This window comes from Somniosus microcephalus, chromosome 6 (genome assembly GCF_052327205.1).
Source record: "Somniosus microcephalus isolate GS21.2 chromosome 6, FLI_Smic_1.0, whole genome shotgun sequence".
Lineage (NCBI taxonomy): Eukaryota > Metazoa > Chordata > Chondrichthyes > Squaliformes > Somniosidae > Somniosus > Somniosus microcephalus.
This window is the reverse complement of record NC_140992.1, coordinates 260,476,132-260,493,834: the sequence shown is the minus strand read 5'-3', so window position 1 is coordinate 260,493,834 and position 17,703 is coordinate 260,476,132. Positions and strand designations below refer to the sequence as shown.

At 47.1% G+C, this 17,703-nt stretch overlaps 1 protein-coding gene across 3 annotated transcripts in view; it reads left to right on the top strand.

Moving 5' to 3' along the window:
* The window catches only part of gse1b (Gse1 coiled-coil protein b), a 692,985-nt gene that overhangs the window by 588,260 nt on the left and 87,022 nt on the right, over positions 1-17,703 (top strand). For 2 of the 3 annotated variants that reach the window (XM_085991807.1, XM_085991809.1), the window contains 2 exons: positions 2,137-2,355; positions 16,504-16,703. In XM_085991807.1, the coding sequence (XP_085847933.1) occupies positions 2,137-2,355; positions 16,504-16,703 (419 nt within the window). The remainder of the gene's footprint in view (positions 1-2,136; positions 2,356-16,503; positions 16,704-17,703) is intronic. The other variant, XM_085991808.1, reaches the window with a different exon arrangement.

The following is a 17,703-nucleotide window of genomic DNA, read 5'->3' as shown; positions in this document are numbered from 1 at the left end:
ACCGGACGTCCCAAAGTGCTTTACAGCCAGTGAAGTACTTTTGAAGTGTAGTCACTGTTGTAATGTAGGAAACGCGGCAGCCAATTTCCACACAGCAAGCTCCCACAAACAGCAATGTGATAATGACCAGATAATGGCCTAGAAATTGGGTTTTGGCGCAGCGACGGCTTTAGCGCCGGAAGTTAGTGCCGGAGCTAAGTCGCGCTGGGCGGGCCAAAAATTCACTAGTTCTGCGCCCAAACGGCTGCCGGCGCTGCTGAAAGCTGTTTGCGCCTGAAAACTGGCGCTACGCGCTGAATTGCGGCGCTATTCCGGCGCTGCGGCGCCCGCTGCGGTGCGGCAGGTTCAGGAAGTGCAGGCCTCCTCCTTCCCTTAAGGAGGAGCTGCCTGCACCCGGCCGCGGCCCGCGAAAATCATTGTAAAAATGAGCCCGGCACCTCGGACAAGTGCCGGGCTTGCATCTGTCCCGGGGGGGGGGGGGGGGGGGGAGAAGTCCGGGGAGGGAGCTGCGGCCGGCGGGAAAGCGGCCGGCCGCCGTGGGTCCTTTAATGCGCCGGCGCAAAGTCCAGTAAGGCACCTCTGCCAGAACGTTGCTTGTGGCTGCCACGGGCGAGGCGGCCGCAAGTCAATTTCGGAGTTCGGGCGGGTTACCATGGCAACCGGGACGCTGCGCACACCGATAACGTCATCGGTGCCGGCGCAGCGCTAACGGCCTAACGCCGATTTAGGGACCCACTCAATTTCCAAACTGGCCATAACTCCGGCGCTAGGCCCTCTAGCGCCTCAAAAGCGGCGCTAAGCCTACCGAATTTCTAGGCCAATGTGTTTTTTGTTATATTGATTGAGGGATAAATATTGGCCAGGACACCGGGGAGAACTCCCCTGCTCTTCTATCGAAATAGTGCCATGGGACCTTTTACGTCCACCTGAGAGAGCAGACAAGGCCTCGGTTTAACGTCTCATCTGAAAGACGGCCCCCCCGATGACTCCCTCAGTTAGGATTGAGACATTGTCATCTGCTGTTGCTCTGTGATACCTGGGCGTGTTATGCCATTACGGTGTGCCATGACTTTGAGTGACCCGTGTATGACTTGGCGCCACTTGCTGCTGTTTCTGTGCGGTGGACCAGTTTACACACAGCACACAGTAGCCTGGCCTGGCAGCACAGCATTACAATCCAGGGCTAGCAGTCCACTTCATTTACAATAGTTCATTAAGTTGTGTTTCACACACAATGACCTGGCACCAAAGTTGAACTCTTAGAAAGCAAAAGTCCGCTCGGCCCGTGATTTAGGGACATTGGTTTGTGCTGGTGCAGGCTGAAGGAAAACTCAGGACGATTCTATTGAAACTTCAACAGATTTATGCCAACCTAAGTGCCCTCTGTACCTGCATTTCAGCTTTTGAATGTCACTGTCTGTAATATATCGGCCACGAGGTGGGCAGAGGGCACAGGCTCCCTTGAACCTATTCTCCCAGAGACGGCCATTTCTCAACTAGTGCCAACACTTTCCTGTCACGGGTTCATGGGAAAGTGTAATTAGTGTCATGTTTGATGTGTGTGTTTCTTCAGTGAGCGGACGTTGAGGGTCAGATGTTGGAATTGATGCTGTTGTAAACCTGCTCAATAGGCTGGCTGCTCCAGCTTGACAAAATGCCAGTGTTATCTATCTTAAGTGCAGGCCAGAAAATTATAGATTGCGCGTCCAGAGCAGCTGCTTATCTGGGAATGGGCATGTGTGTGTGTGTGTGTGTGTGTGTGTGTGTGTGTGTGGACGGGCACGTGTATGCCTTATCTGTATATATGCGCACGTGTATGCGTGTATCTGAGTGTATGTGCACATGCATGCGTGTATGTGTGTGTCTGTGTGTGTGTTTTGCCAGTTTCTTTGAAAGCTTAGCCATTTACCTCGTAATGTGATGCTTCCGACGACATCTCATTAAATTTACAGTTTTTTTTTAAATGGAGCAATGCGATGCCATAAATACAGCTCGTTACTGCATAGCAAGCACTTTCTGTCCTGTGTTTCGTTTCGCCTAATCGTGCTTTGTGGGGTGGGGGGGAAACCTAGCATTTTTTAAATCTAAATCTTTGTTCTCTCCTTTTTTGTTTCTTTTTTCCCCCCTAACCTCTAGGCATGAGCCATGAGCCAAAGTCACCTTCACTAGGAATGATCTCGACTGCGACCCGGACGACAGCCACCGTAAGCCCCCTCAACCCTTCCTCCCTCAATGGCTCCATAGTGCCCAATGGCAGCCCAGCAGCTAACAGCACTTTGTCTGTCCCGTCAGCGCATTCTGCCAGCTTTGCAGCCGCACTCCGCAAACTCGCCAAACAAGCGGAAGAGCCCAGAGGTGAGTGAGAGAGATATGAAAAAACAACCGATTCAATGGTACATTACAGACAAATGCTTTGTCGCTGCGATGTACCAACAACAACAACTTGTATTGATACAGCGCCTTTAACATTGTAATACGTCCCCAAGGAGCGTTAGCGAACAAAATTTGAGATATTAAAAAAAGAAGAAAGACTTGCATTTCTATAGCGCCTTTCACGACCTCAGGACATGTTTTACAGCCAATGAAGTACTTTTGAAGTGCGGTCACTGTTGTAATGTAGGAAACAATTAGGACAAAAGAGGTAGGTTTTAAGGAACGTCTTAAAGGAGGAGAGAGAGGCGGAGAGGTTCAGGGAGGGAATTCCAGAGCTTAGGGCCTCAGCAGCTGAAGGCACGGCCGCCAATGGTGGAGCGATTAAAATCGGGGGATGCTCAAGAGGCCAGAGTTTGCGGAGCGCAGAGATCTCTGAGTGTTGAAGGGCTGGAGGAGATTGCAGAGATAGGGCGGGGCGAAACCGTGGAGGGACTTGAAAACAAGGATGAGATTTTTTTAAATCGAGGCGTTGCCAGTGTAGTTCAGCGAGCACAGGAGTGATGGGGACCGTAAGATACGAGGTTGCTTATCAGCACTGGGGTTTTTGACTGCAAGAAATCACCAGCACCCCCCCCCCCACCCCCGACACAGATGGCCTGGTGTGATCAGTTCATCTGCGTGTTATACAGACCATTCCTGTTAAAGTGTGTATAGCCTGTTTGCCACGTACAGCGTTCACTCTGAGCTTGTCAGGAATTGCTTTTTAATTAGGCAAATGGCAATCTAGCCCTGATGGCATCTCCGATAGATCAGTAGGTAAATTCAGTGTGGAACGGGGGGTCATAGAGATCAGGAGGATACCACCTTAAATGCCTGATCAGTGCTGCGTTGGCAGATCTCGGCATCCAGAAGGGCCAAATCCCACTCCTGCTCGCAATCCATGGCCTCCTGCTAGAAAGTGTTGCATGGGAAGTTGGATGAGGACGGGATCAAGCTCGCCTGTGACGCCCTCCATGGTTCAATAGCCTGCCAGCGCCCAGCGCGGACTCGGGACGTTCAGAAGAGGGGAGTAAACAACTCCTACTGTTCTTCCACGAGTCCTTGCTAGATTTTCTAGACCGTACTCTTGTTTTGCTGTTATCAGACTGAAGTCTGGCAGATTGTAGAGATTAGGGAAGTCTTGCAACATGCCTCATAGATGGGGGGCTGATTTAATTTGTGGCGTAACCTGGTACATTGTGTCCTTCAGGCAGAAAAATAGCAAAACAGGATTGACATTAATGTTCAGCTGAAATGAAATGATTGCTAGGAGCATTGAAGCTTTGACCACGCTCGATCACATCGGGTCACATAGAAACATAGAAGATAGGAGCAGGAGTAGGCCATTCGGCCCTTCAAGCCTGCTCCGCCATTCAATGAGATCATGGCTAATCATCCAAGTTCAGTACCCTGTCCCTGCCTTCTCCCCATATCCCTTGATCCCTTTAGCCTTAAGAAATATATCTAACTCTTTCTTGATTATATTTAATGAACTGGCCTCCACCGGCCTCTGTGGCAGAGAATTCCACAGGTTCACCACTCTCTGGGTGAAGAAATTCCTCCTCATTTCAGTCCTAAATGGCTTACCCCTTATCGTTAGACTGTGACCCCTGGGAGTGCAAAGAAATTATTTGGGATTCTCCACTTCCAAATAACTGAAACATTCTGCTGTCGATTTGATTATACCAGTGGGAGGGGAGACCTTTCCAGTTAGTGGAGGGCACCGCGATGTGCTCTTCTTTCCTGTGCTCAACCAAGAACCGAATGTTCTCTTCAGTTGTAAAAATGTGCCGGCATTGCCTGTCTCACTGAAAGCCTAGTCTGTGCTTTACCAAGGAGATTATTTTACAGGGCAGCACTGCTGGAGTGTCTAGGAATGTGGCAGAGGATGTGATTGAAGAGTGCGAGAGGCAGAGTGGTGCATGGTGATTTGTGAACTGGTCAGGTGGATCGTGATGTTCCCTTCCGGTCCTGTGCCTTCCTGAGTTCCTGCATAAATATTGAGCCCGGCATACTACAAATAGCCAAACCATATTTTGGAACTTCGAGACTTTGTCTGCTGTGGAAATCCTCTGTGCACTGAGCAGAGTTGAAGCAATCAACCCAGGCTACTCGAGCATTCCTTCTTTGGTTAGTCGCAACTTATCCCGAGCCAACAACCCGGTCGGACGCTGCCTCATCTGGTGTTGCCTGCGGAAGGGGGCATGATGCACACGAGTGAGAGAGAACAAGTTGAGGGCAAAGAATAAAGAGGGTAAATCAATCTACACGGAGGAGGAGAAACACATCAAAACTGTCTTAAAAGACGAAGATGCTTATAGAATCATAGACATTTACAGCACAGAAGGGGGCCATTCGGCCCATCATGTCTATGCTGGCCAAAAAAGAGCTATCCAGCCTAATCCCACATTCCAGCTCTTGGTCCGTTCAAGTGTATATCCAAGTACTTTTTAAATGCCACGAGGGTTTCTGCCACTACCATCCCCCACAACCCTCTGGGTGAACAAAGTTCTCCCCAACTCCCATGGCCATCAGCAGGGACCAGCTTTGTCTGAGACACCACTCCGTCTCAGCTCTTCCTTTCCCTCATTTACTACCCTCCACCCCGTTTACTTAATCCGCACGGTTCGGCAACTTGATCTCCAGTAACGCAGAGGGAATTGGGATTCCTCCCCCAGGTCAGTGGGATGACTCCTTCAGCATAGCAACAGAGGTTCTGACACCACAGGACGTTCTCGGGTGAAACCCCTATTTCTTCACATAGCGTTAGCCTTGGCTCATTTGGTAGCACTCTTGCCTCTGAGTCACAAAGTGCTGGTTTCAAGTCCCATTCCAGAGACTCGAGCACTCGATGTAAGCTGACACTCCCAGTGCAGTGCCGAGGGAGTGCTGCACTGTCAGGTGCCGTCTTTAGCATGACACGTTAAACCGAGGCCCCGTCTGCTCTCTCAGATGGATGTAAAAGGTCTCATGGCACTATTCAAGGAAGGTTATGGGAGTTCTACCAGATCCTGGCTGGCATTTATCCTTCAACCAACATAGCTTTCACAAAAAAAAGATTATCTGGTCGTTCATTTCATTAGTGGGACCTTGTGTGCAAATTGACGGCCATTTCCTTACATTACAAAAGTGACTACACTTCAAACGTACTTTGTTGGCTGTGGGATGTCCTGAGGACGTGAAAGCTGTTACATAAATGCCAGGTTGGTCCTTTCCTTTTTCAGTGCTGACAAAAAGACAAGACTGGTCTGTCTTATTTAAAACTTTGGGTAAGAGGTTCAGAAGACCCCTTTTAAACCTTTGCCTCGGACGCCTGGGTCTCAAGACTCAGGAGGAGTCCGCAAGAGGTGACTCTACATCAGTATATAATAACCTATCTGTGTAGAATACATCATACACCAAGTGCTTTATTTCTCCAAGCGTAGAACTAATGGAAAAGCCTCTGCTGCTTGGCGCTCATGGCTATGAGTTTGCCTCATTTGCAACAGACATATGTAAATTCTATTACCGAAACATCTTCCAAAACACTTCTCTCTTCAGGGCATAGTTTGAAATTCAATTCATCCTAAGTAATCCAAATGCCATATCATTTGTTGTACCCTAAGAGCTTGTTTGAATAAAAAAAAACCTGCCCCTTTCAATATAGTTTACATTCTGATATGCTTCATTGATATTTCATCTGTCCCTAGGCCTTATGATGTGTTGTTCCAGCACCAGGATGGTGCTACGCAATATTGAACCTCTGTCAGTGGCTTGTGCGTGTTTTAAATGAACAAGTCAGCTGTGTGAATTACAGGCTCGAAACTAGGCGGTCGCCTGAGAGCTGTGAGAATTGCGTCTTTTCCTTTTATTTTGAATTTTGTTTTACTCCCAGGCTGTCTTCCATTCTCCTACCTTCTGCTCTCCCCCCCTCCTCACTCTCTCCAAGAGGTTGACTGCTTGCTGAGCAGTTCCGTGGTCACTGACTGGCCACCCCTTGGCACCTCGCCCAAGGGGACCCGTTGTTCATCTGTAAGCCTCGACAGTAAGTGCTGACAGGCTCTTCGAGCAGGGCATCACAGTGGAGCCAAGCCCTGTCTTCACCCCACTTTCAGCCAGAGGTAATGATGGACACCAGGGGCCCTGGCTAACCTTTGCCCTCTTCTTGGCCAGGGAATGGTGTGGCTGGTTGGAACGCGCAGGCTGAGATCCGTTAACTCACTGCAGACCTCATACCTTCTCGGCCTTGTATGGCTCAGTACCACAACAGGTCTACTCATGAAGTCAGTGGGACAGCGCGAAGAAAATTTGTTTTCAAAAGTCTTATTTTTACTAAGTGTTAGTGCCAAGTGACAAAACTAGTCAGTTACAAGAGCTAATATTTTTTTTTAATAAACCTTTGACTAGCTATGAAAAGAAGCATTATAAAGTAGAGCAGTGACAGCTGCCATTATTTAAGCTCCCCAGTCAGAGGTTTTCAAGCTGGTGGATAAAAGCATGAGGGAGTTTGTAGTCTCAGTCAATATTTTATATCATCACTGTATCAAAACCTTTCTCCAAATGTTTTTCAGTATGTTAATACCCAAAGTCCATTCTGCTTGCGGTAATGATAGAAAGAAAGATTTGCATTTATACAGCGCCTTTCACGACCACCGGACGTCTCAAATCGCTTTACAGCCAATTGAGTACCTTTGAAGTGTAGTCACTGTTGTAATGTAGGAAACGCGGCAGCCAATTTGCGCACAGCAAGCTCCCACAAACAGCAATGTGATAATGACCAGATAAACTGTTTTTAGTGATGTTGATTGAGGGATAAATATTGGTCAGGACACCGAGGATAAATCCACTGCTCTTCTTCAAAATAGTGCCATGGGATCTTTTACATCCACCTAAGAGAGCAGACAGGGCCTTAGTTTTTTTAAATGTCTCATCTGAAAGACGGCATCTCTGACAGTGCAGCGCTCGCTCAGTACTGCGCTGGAGTATGTCAGCCTAGATTTTTGTGCTCAAGTCTCTGGAGTGGGACTATGAACCCACAACCTTTTAACTCGGAGGTGAGGGTGCTACCCACTGAGCTATCGGTAGAAACTATTAAGAAAGCATCCCAAATTTTCCCCACTCCTGAAATAGACTCTATGGGCAACAGTAGAGCTCTGGTATCTCGCCCAAGGACCCACTTGGTTCACCTGCGAACCCAGACGGCCAGTGTCAGCTGGGGGAAGGAAGCACGCCCGATCCCGATCTAGATCCACGTCCATGTATTTTCCAGCAAGGAGCCAGTGGATGGCAGAAGCTGATTTGCAACCTGCCTAACTCCAGGTGACACTGCTGCTGTTGGAAACACCTCAGCCATCATCCTGCTTGAGATCAGCTATCTTAGCTTAGACCAGGGATCGAATGTAGGACCTTGCATGTCTGTATGGCTCAGTTCCATGCCTGACATTGTATTTACCACCTCGGCTATTAGCAAAGCTATGTCCATGTATTATGGCGAGCTGAAGAATTATGCAAATACAGTCCCATTTGTATTTTTTGATCTCTGTACGGCACTAAATATTTAAGCCCTGCTAAAGCTGTGTAGTAGTTCCTCGGTTCGTTTGAATTGCAGATTGTGCTGTTACGTGCCTCTGAATTGCACAAAGACATCAGGTGGCTGTTGCATGTATTTTGCATGTATTTTGCAAGGCCCATCTGTTGAGAAGGTGTGCAGTAACGGTCGCCCACGTTCAGTGCTGTGACAAAGCACGCAAGCCAGCTTCGAAATGCGGTCACCCGGAGCAAATGAGCACCGGACCTGTCCCCCACCAGATGATTGGCCTCACGTTGTGTGTGTGAGGCTGTTTCCTGCAGCTTTGACAAGCTGCAGAACGGTTTAGGTGAACTTGATTTTTTTTTTAAAGTGGATCTTGTATGCTAAACAAATCAGTGAAAACGCGCGACCAGATGCTGGGGGTGAAGGTTCTGAGATTTTTCAGTAAGGTCTCCGAAGCACATGATAAAAACGCCACTGATTCACACCTGTAAACCTTTCCTTGCAGCAGTTGAGCAAATATCTTTGCAAATACGGTTGATATTCTTCAACCAGGCTGGATTTTGTCCTTCTTAACCCTTAGTGGAAAGTAGACTATCAGTCATTTTTTTAAAAATGAGGTAGACTCTATCATGGGGGTAATTTTAACCTCACTCGCCCGGGTGGGAAACCTATGGGATCGGGTGGACCGCCGGTTTTCCGCCCCGCCCAATATTACTCTCTGTTGAAGAAAAAGAAAGGCTTGCATTTCTGTAGCGCCTTTCACGACCGCAGGACGTCCCAAAGCGCTTCACAGCCAATGAAGGACTTTTTGAAGTGTAGTCACTGTTGTAATGTAGGAAACGCGGCAGCCAATTTGCGCACAGCAAGCTCCCACAATCAGCAATGAGATAATGACCAGATAAGCTGCTTTTAGTGATGTTGATTGAGGGATAAATATTGGCCAGGACACCGTCTCTTTACCTAAGGAAGGATACACTTGCCATAGAGGGAGTGCAACAAAGGTTCACCAGACTGGTTCCTGGGATGGGGGGATTGTCCTATAAGGAGAGATTGAGTAGACTAGGCCTATATTCTCGAGTTTAGAAGAATGAGAGGTACATTGAAATATACAAAATTCTTACAGGGCTTGACAGGGTAGATGCAGGGAGGATGTTTCCCCCTGGCTGGGGAGTCTAGAACCAGGGGTCACAGTCTCAGAATAAGGGGTTGGCCATTTAGGACTGAGATGAGGAGAAATTTCTTCACTCAGAGGGTGGTGAATCTTTGGAATTCTCTACCTCAGAGGGCTGTGGAGGCTCAGCCATTGAGTATATTCAAGACAGAGAGCGATAGATTTTTGAATATTAAGGGAATCAAGGGATAGTTCAGGAAAGTGGAGATGAGGTAGAAGATCAGCTATGATCTCATTGAATGGCGGAGCAGGCTCGTAGGGCCACATGGCCTACTCCTGCTCCTATTTCTTCTGTTCTTATATGTTAAATAACTCCCCTGTTCTTCTTCGAAATAGTGCGATGGGATTTTTTAATGTCCACCTGAGAGCAGACGCCGTGCTCACGTCTCATCCAACAGACGTTCTGTGGAGAGTAGAATCGGGCGGGGGGTGTAAGACCAGCGTTGCACATGATCCCATCAGTTTCCCGATGAGAGCGTTAGGTTAAAATTGCCACCCCCCCCCACCCCCAATTTGTTTGTACATAGCTTGTTAAATGATCTGAATTTATTTTCAAGGCCTGAACTGCTGCTGTAAATACAGTACTGAGAATACACTCGTTTAAAAACCTGTGCTGACATTGATTGACTGGTTTCCTCTGCCCACCATCATGCCCCAAAAATGGAAGGAATGATGTGAAGTTTTAGCGTGCACACACTGACCCTGTGGCTGACAGATAAATTGCATGCGTTTCTAAACCTAGCCTGTCCATAAAATCCCCCATGTGAAGACACTTTTAAACGGAGGAAACTGCGGTCCTTCCTGTGTGGTGAAAACAGCCTAATCATGATAACGCTTTATAATTAAAGAGCTGCAAAAAATTTCTACTTGCGCTGTTCCAGATGCCAGAATGCTAGCATGGCGTTCTCCAAAGTCCTGTATAGGGACCCATTTTAACTCTGTCATTTACTGAAACAAATTTACTTTGCTTCAGTGCTTGTCAAGGGATGAGATGATGGTCTTACCTTATATAGCGCTGAGGCCCAAGCTGGAAATTGGAAGACCAATAGATTTGCGGGAAAGTGATGGAAATATTCCGAGTAGGTCGGGTAATGGGACCTAAACAGCTGGGCTGAATGACTTTCTCTCACTCTGACCTTTCTAAGAACGTAAGAAGTAGGAGCAGGAGTAGGCCATACGGCCCCTCGAGCCCGTTCCGCCATTCAGTAAGAATGTGGCTGATCTTCGACCTCAACTCCACTTTCCCGCCCGATCCCCATAACCCTCGATTCCCCTAGAGTCCAAAAATCTATCGCTCTCAGTCTTGGATATACTCAACCACTGAGCATCCACAGCCCTTTGGGGCAGAGAATTCCAAAGATTTACAACCCTCTGAGTGAATAAATTTCTCCTCAGTGGCCAACCCCTTATCCTGAGAAAGAGCTCTGAACACCATCTCCTGCTCTAGCTTGATCTTTCCCAGAGCTTCAAAATGTTGGCCTTCCTTTCCCCTCCCAGTCTTGTCCTCTACCAATCTACAGGCTTTGAAAACCCAGGCTTGGTATCGCCTAAACACCAATACTAGATGTATCTGATTTTCTCACCTACTCATTCCAACCTTGATGATGTTCTGCCTTATGGCACTTGATCCTCCACCAAGGTTTTTCATTTAAAAAAAACAACCAAACATCAGCTTGCACTGATATAGCACCTTTAATGTCGAATAACGTTCCACGGCACAGAAGCATAATCAGAGAAAAATTGACACTGAGCCTGTGAAGGAGATATTAGGAGGGGTGACTAAAAGCTTGGTCAAAGGGTTAGGTTTTTAAGGAGGAGAGAGTGGCAGAGAGGTTTAGAGAAGGAGGTCCAGGCTTAGGGCCTAGACGGCTGAAGGCACGGCCACCAGTGGTGGGCGAAGAGAGTGGTTGGGGGGGGGGGTGGTGGTGCGCACAAGGCCAGAGTTGGAGAAACATTGAGTTCTCGGAGGGTTGTAGGGCTGGAGCGAAGCTCTTGCGTGCAAAATAAAAAATCTGTGACACACTTGAACTTGTAACAAATCTTAATACAGGAAACTTTTTTATCCGGCACCGACGGGACCGACGTGGTGCCGGTTCATCAAAAATTCCGGATCACCGAGCGCTATAGTAAAAGATACGGAGAGCTGAGAGCTCCGTATAAAGCAACAAACCCTGTTGCTTAGCAACAGGTTCAGAACAATGGCCACAAGTTACAAGCGTCTCTGTAGCTTAGCAACAGCTGCAGCCACGCCCTTGCACAGCAACAGATGGAGGAAGGCAAGTAATATGAAGTATGAACCTACTCCTGAATTTTGCTGGTTAACCGAGATTTCCGGTTATTTAGGTGCCGGTAAATCGAAAGTTTCCTGTACTTGGGAATAGGCCTTGATTAAATAGCCTGGAGGCCTCACTGGGCATATCGGCTGCTGCCGTCCATGTAAGACAGAGGATCAATGCACATGGGACAGAAGATCATCCAATAAATGGCCCATTTGGACACTGTCGTCAAGCAGCAAATAACTGAAATAAGTCATTGGTTGATTAAGTGTCACTGCCTCTTCTTGCCTGCTAATCTAACATGTTCGGCAGTGCGCAGTGTGCAGGATGAACACCAAAGCTGCTAGTTGCAGCTCTGCATCTGTCACTTTTAATCTAAATTTGTTCAATTAACTGCCTTATTTCTGTAAGAAGGAGGTTAATTAAGCAATTCATGTCCTTTCCAGCAGCACGCACTGAGAATTAAACTTCTAAACTAAGACCTTTTGAATCATTTAAATTCTGCTCTCATTTTAATGCTATTGATTGCTAAGCTATCACAGCCTCAAATAATGCCTTCTTTTTTAACCCGGGGGGGGGATTAGTCTGCTAATTGTTGTGGCCTTGGACTGACAAGATAAATTTCCTGGCTTTTGAACTGATATCAGCTAGTTCCTTTTAACATTTTGAAATGTTTTTTGTTTAAAGCCTTTCTCAAGCATTCCTTTGCAATCCATTTGGAGAATCCATCCTTTCACACATGATGTTTTTAAAAGCTTCATATCCCAGGGGAACTCAATCCATTTCCAGGTAGTCACAAATCAGAGGTGAATCGAGGGATATGTTTGATACTGGGCCTCATTAATTACCTACATTTGGACAACCCTGTTACATGACTCCCTTTTATCTTTCGGCTAAGCTGTGTAAGGGTTTCTTTTTTTTTTTAACCCCATACTTTTATTCGTGTTAGACGAGAGAAAGCAGATATTGATTTAACGATAGAACCAAGCCAGTTCACTTCATGAAGGCTTCAGGATGGCCTTTGATATTCATGCACAGGAAACACCTCAGAATATAGCAGACGGCGGATGAAGGACATTTTTTTTTTAATAAAAAAAGAACCGAAATGCAAATGTTTATTTTCCACGAGCACTTACGGTGCTACCAAGGCCCAAGTGTTGTAGCTTTGCTTTAAATGGTATCGTACACATTGGCCTTTGTGGTGAGACTGTTGTTACGATCTGGAACGCGCTGCCTGGAAGGGCAGTGGAAGCAGTAGTTCAACAGTAACTTTCAAAAGGGAGTTAGATATGTAGTTGAAAAGGAAAGGAATTGCAGGGCTGTGGGGAAAGAGCAGAGGAGTGGGACTAATTGGAGCGCTCTTTCAAAGAGCTGGCACTGGCATGATGGGCCGAATGGCCTCCTTCTGTGCTGTATGATTCTATGACTTCATACGAACCAGGAGTACCCAGATTGCAGAGCTCTCCAGTGTCAACTTGGGTAAGTTAGTAACACTCTGGGATAAAAGGTGCTGGGTCCAGTCCCCGTATCAACACCTACCGTTAATTTTATTTAGGGTTGACTAACAAGTTTATTAATGTCTGAAGGACATTTTACTGTATTTTGCCCCTATTTTTAATTTCCTTTGACATGACGGACACACAGGTCTTCCTCGCCCCTGCTTTTCAGCTTGAATGTTTTACATTTGATCTGCGGCCAGCTGTGCAAGGCCTGCGCTTCAGGAAGCCGTTGCCATGAGCACAATGCGGACGGCATTGGGCTCCGCTCTGAAACATCGTATTCCCCGCCGCCTTTTAATGGTCAAACGCTGCGCTGGCATTCACTGTCCAGCACAGTATTGTCCGGTACATTGGGCCACTAGCCACACGTGGCGGCTTGGGAACCCAGATGTGGTTAAGTCCATTTCTGATTAGGAAATACAAAGTGAGGAACAGGCACTGTCGTGGGGCACGGGATCGCAATACTCCTTTTCCCACACCGTACAAATGTGAACGTTAACCCTTTTTGTGCACTTGTTGGTAAAATGGTAAGACGAAAAGCAGAGTGTTTTTTGATCGTTGCGAGTGCTTTACTCCCTTGGTTAGTGAATGGTGGTAGACGTTTGTTCAGTAAATATACACATGTGAAGTACAGTTACTTGTGTTGTGCGAGTGGGTGTTGGGCGTTTTCAACACACTAGGTTGAGTAGAATGGGCCTATACTCTCTGGAGTTTAGAAGAATGAGAGGTGATCTCATTGAAACATACAAGATTCTGAGGGGGATTGACAGGGTAGATGCTGAGAGGTTGTTTCCCCGGGCTGGAGAGTCTAGAACTAGGGGTCATAGACTCAGGATAAGGGGTCGGCCATTTAAGACTGAGATGAGAAGGAATGTCTTCACTGAGGGTTGTGAATCTTTGGAATTCTCTACCCCAAAGGCCTGTGGATGTTGAGTCTTTGAGTATATTCAAGGCTGAGATCGATAGATTTTTGGACTCTAGGGGAATCGAGGGATATGGGGATCGGGTGGGAAAGTGGAGTTGGTGTCGAAGCTCAGCCATGATCTTATTGAATGGTGGAGCAGGCTCGAAGGGCTGAATGGCCTACTCCTGCTTCATGTTCTTATGTTCTAAGTTAGTGCATGTGGCTAAAACGGTGTCGCCGTGGCTAATCAGCGATTTCTATTGGCCAACTCTGGTATAGGACTAACGTGCAAAATGGGCATTTGGGTGCAGTACTGGAGAGTCACCATGGAACTGTGCCATGATGCATCATCGTCTTTTGGGAGAGATGGTGAACAAACTTGAAGACAACATGGACACAGTAGTCAATTGTCAGTAATAGATCATTCCAGCAGTAACTCACCCATTTCTGTTCACGTAGCATAATGTGAGGGGAAAAAGTGATTACTGGTTCACATTTTCTTTACTTTGGTATATTTTGCTTCCTGTGTTTGTGATTTATATTCAGCTGTTGGGCTCAGTACTGCTCACTCTGTCAGGCTCATCCATGTCTGCCTCCAAACCTGGCATATGTATATATATATTTTTTAAAAACCACACACCATCCAAAACAAATGCCCAGAGATTTCCGGCTGTTCCCAAGCTATTTCCAATGTAAATGAAACTTCCTGAAAACTGTGAACGGGTTCCATGTTGCTTTTAAGATGATTTTTGTTTTTCAGAAGTGGAATGCATTCCCTCCCCACCCACCAGTTTCTCTGCTCCTGAAACTAATGACTCACAGGAACAAGCCCGTTGAGTTTGCTCTGTCCGCCATTTTGTTCACCCATGGAAAGTCTGCCTTTTTAATTCCAATTCCCCATCCCGTTTCTCCATATCCCTTATTACCCATCCTGGGGGATTTAGCTCAGTTGACTTTGCATCTATGGCCTTCTGTTTAGATTTAAGTACCAACCTACTGACAGAGGCGAGGGAGCGTATGACTTTTTTTTCTTGAAAAGAGAAGGCTGAGGAGTGACCTAATCGAGGTCTTTAAAATTATGAAAGGTTTTGATAGAGTGGATACAGAGAAAGTGCTTCCACTTGTGGGGAAGAGCATAACTAGAGGCCATCAATATAAGATAGTCACCAAGGAATCCAACAGGGAATTCAGAAGAAACTTCTTTACCCAGAGGGTGGTGAGAATGTGGAACTCGCTACCACAGGGAGCGGTTGAAGCGAATAGTATAGATGCATTTAAGGGGAGGAGGGATAAGCATATGAGGGAGAAGGGAATAGAGGGTTACGCTGATAGAGCTAGATGAGGAAAGATGGGAGGAGGCTCGAGTGGAGCATAAACGCCGGCATGGACTGGTTGGGCCGAATGGCCTGTTTTTGTGCGTATATCCTATGTAATCCCACGTAAACTTTGAAATGTCCGATTTCTGAAAATACAGCTCTGTTGATGGGTCGTTAATTCAAGCGAAAAACCAGCATTGTCTTGTTTGCGGGTTTTTTTATTTTGTTGCAGCGAGATTGTCACCAGTAAGAGTCATTGGACCTGAAATTCCGAGGATCCCATCCTGCCAGAGGAACTTACAACACCGATCCCATGCCAAGTTGTGGGAACTGGGGGGCGAGGGGGCTCATGACCGTAATTGGGGTGTGCAGCCTGCACCTGTAAGGGTGCATCAGAGGCACGTGCTGTGTTCTACCCTTAGCTGTTCTGCTGGGAGCCCTCAGCGGCCTTTCTGAGGCAAGGGTTCAAAAAAGTTATTCTGATCTGCTTCTAAGAGCAAACCCTTATATTTGAAGAGAATCAGTCCTCTCGGGGACCAATTACCTTGCCTTGCATCCCTGTTGGGGGGCCTATCCTAGGCCTGAAGGGAACTCTCACCAGCTCTCACTTGGTGAGGGTTCACTTGGGCCTTACGCGAGTGTAATGGGTGTAATTAATTTGTTGCACAATTATAATTTTGACGTAAGTCACCCGTGCTCCTTGATGAGTGCAAGTACAAAAAAGCTTCACCAACAAAGAGCGTTCTGGCCTTCACGTTACATCTGTATCTCAAACTTTAAATGTTAAAGCCTGGAGACCTCTAGGGGCCTCTTGAGCACTGAGAGTAGAGAATTACTTCACCAAAGACGACAAGGCTTGTGTTCAGATGGAATGGGGACACCAGGTCTAGGTTCTCATTAATGGGAATGACGTGTGACTGAATGGATGCAGTAACTTCCCTCAACTTTTAAACGTTTTAAATGAGGTCAAGTTTGATCTCTTTGAAGTGTCAGCTTGGCTCAGTTGGGAACAATGTTGAGTCAGAAGGTTGTGGGCAAAGGCCCACTCCCAAGACTTGAGTGTGTAATCTAGGCTGCTGTTCCAGTGTAGCGTGGAGGGAGTGCTGCATTGTCAAAGGTGCCATCCTGTGAATGAGGCGTTAAAGTTAGAGAGTCCCCATCTCCCTGTTCCGCTATTATTGGAAGAGCGGGTAGTTCTGCTGGTATTTTGTCCAACACTCCTCACTTTACCAACCCCGCCAGCTGGTCATTCATATTGGGGTTCATTTGTGGCATCTTGCTGTGGGCAAAATAGCTGCTGCACTTTCCTACCTAACCACATAAGGTGCTGCATAAATACAAGTCTTTTGAAAATGAGGCTTTTGACGGAGCTATTATTTGAACATTTTGTGTTTTTTTTTTTCTGTTTTCCAGCTTCTTCGATAAGCAGCGAGTCCTCGCCAGTCTCTTCGCCAGCAACCAATCACAGCTCTCCTGCCAGCACACCCAAAAGAGGCCCGATTGGACCCATCCTTGTCCCAACCGCCGGTCACAGTGTTTCCAGTACTCCGCCCGTGGTGACGATTGCACCGACAAAAACTGTTAATGGGCTTTGGCGGAGCGAAAGCAGACAGGTGAGTAGATGGAAGCAACTTGGACTTGGGCAAACTAAAGCCCTCTGGGGGCCTGCTTTTCAGAAATCAAATTTGTGGAATTAAAATGGATGAAAACATTGGTTCAGTATGGCAATTCGGCACCTCGATCTCTTTTAGTCTCTTTTGTGAGTGTGACTGTAGGGGTGATTTGCACTCCCAAGCAAGGAAGCCGCACTGGAAGAGAGCGTGGGTTGGGGACAGGGTTACAGCATTATAGCCCGATTCTCTGCACCGTTCCCTTTAAGCCGCGAAAGCGCTCCGCAGCTCTCGCGCAGCTTGCCTCACCAGCTGCTAAACAGGAAAAACCACGCAAGCATGGTACAGGAAACTTTGTGCTATCCGGCACCCACGGGACCGAGCTGCTGCCGTTGCCTAAGTACTCTCCAGAGTTAATGTTGAGAGATACGGAGATTCTTATCTCCGTATTTGACAACAAACAGTGTTGTTTAGCAACAGCTTCTAAACACTCGGGTGTGGCCCTAAAGCTCTGTAGCTGAAGCTGTTGCTATAGCTACAGACCTTGCACAGCTTGACTGTTCAAACAAAGCAAAAAAAACAAACAAAAAGAATAAAAAACGGCTGCTGATTTTTGCCGCTGGCTCCAGATTGCCGGATAGCTCACCTCCGGATAGCACAAAGTTTCCTGTATTTTGAATGGGGTCCACGCGCGCCCCCAAAAAAACTAAAGGGAACTTTGATTCTCTGTCCCCGCTGCCCCAGCGAGGCCTGCTCCCCACCAGAGTTAGCTCTAGTATTCACCTAATACAGTGACCCATAAATTAACGATGCTGACAGGTATGGGGAGAGAGCGGGAATATGGTACAGGAAACTCTTTATTATACGGGACCGGCGTGGTGCCGGTTTATCAAAAAGTCCGGATTACAGAGAGGTATAGTTAAAAGGTACGAGAGCTCCGTACACAGCAACAAATCCAGGCTTCCCTGTTGCTTAGCAACATGTGCAGGAACTCCGGCCACAG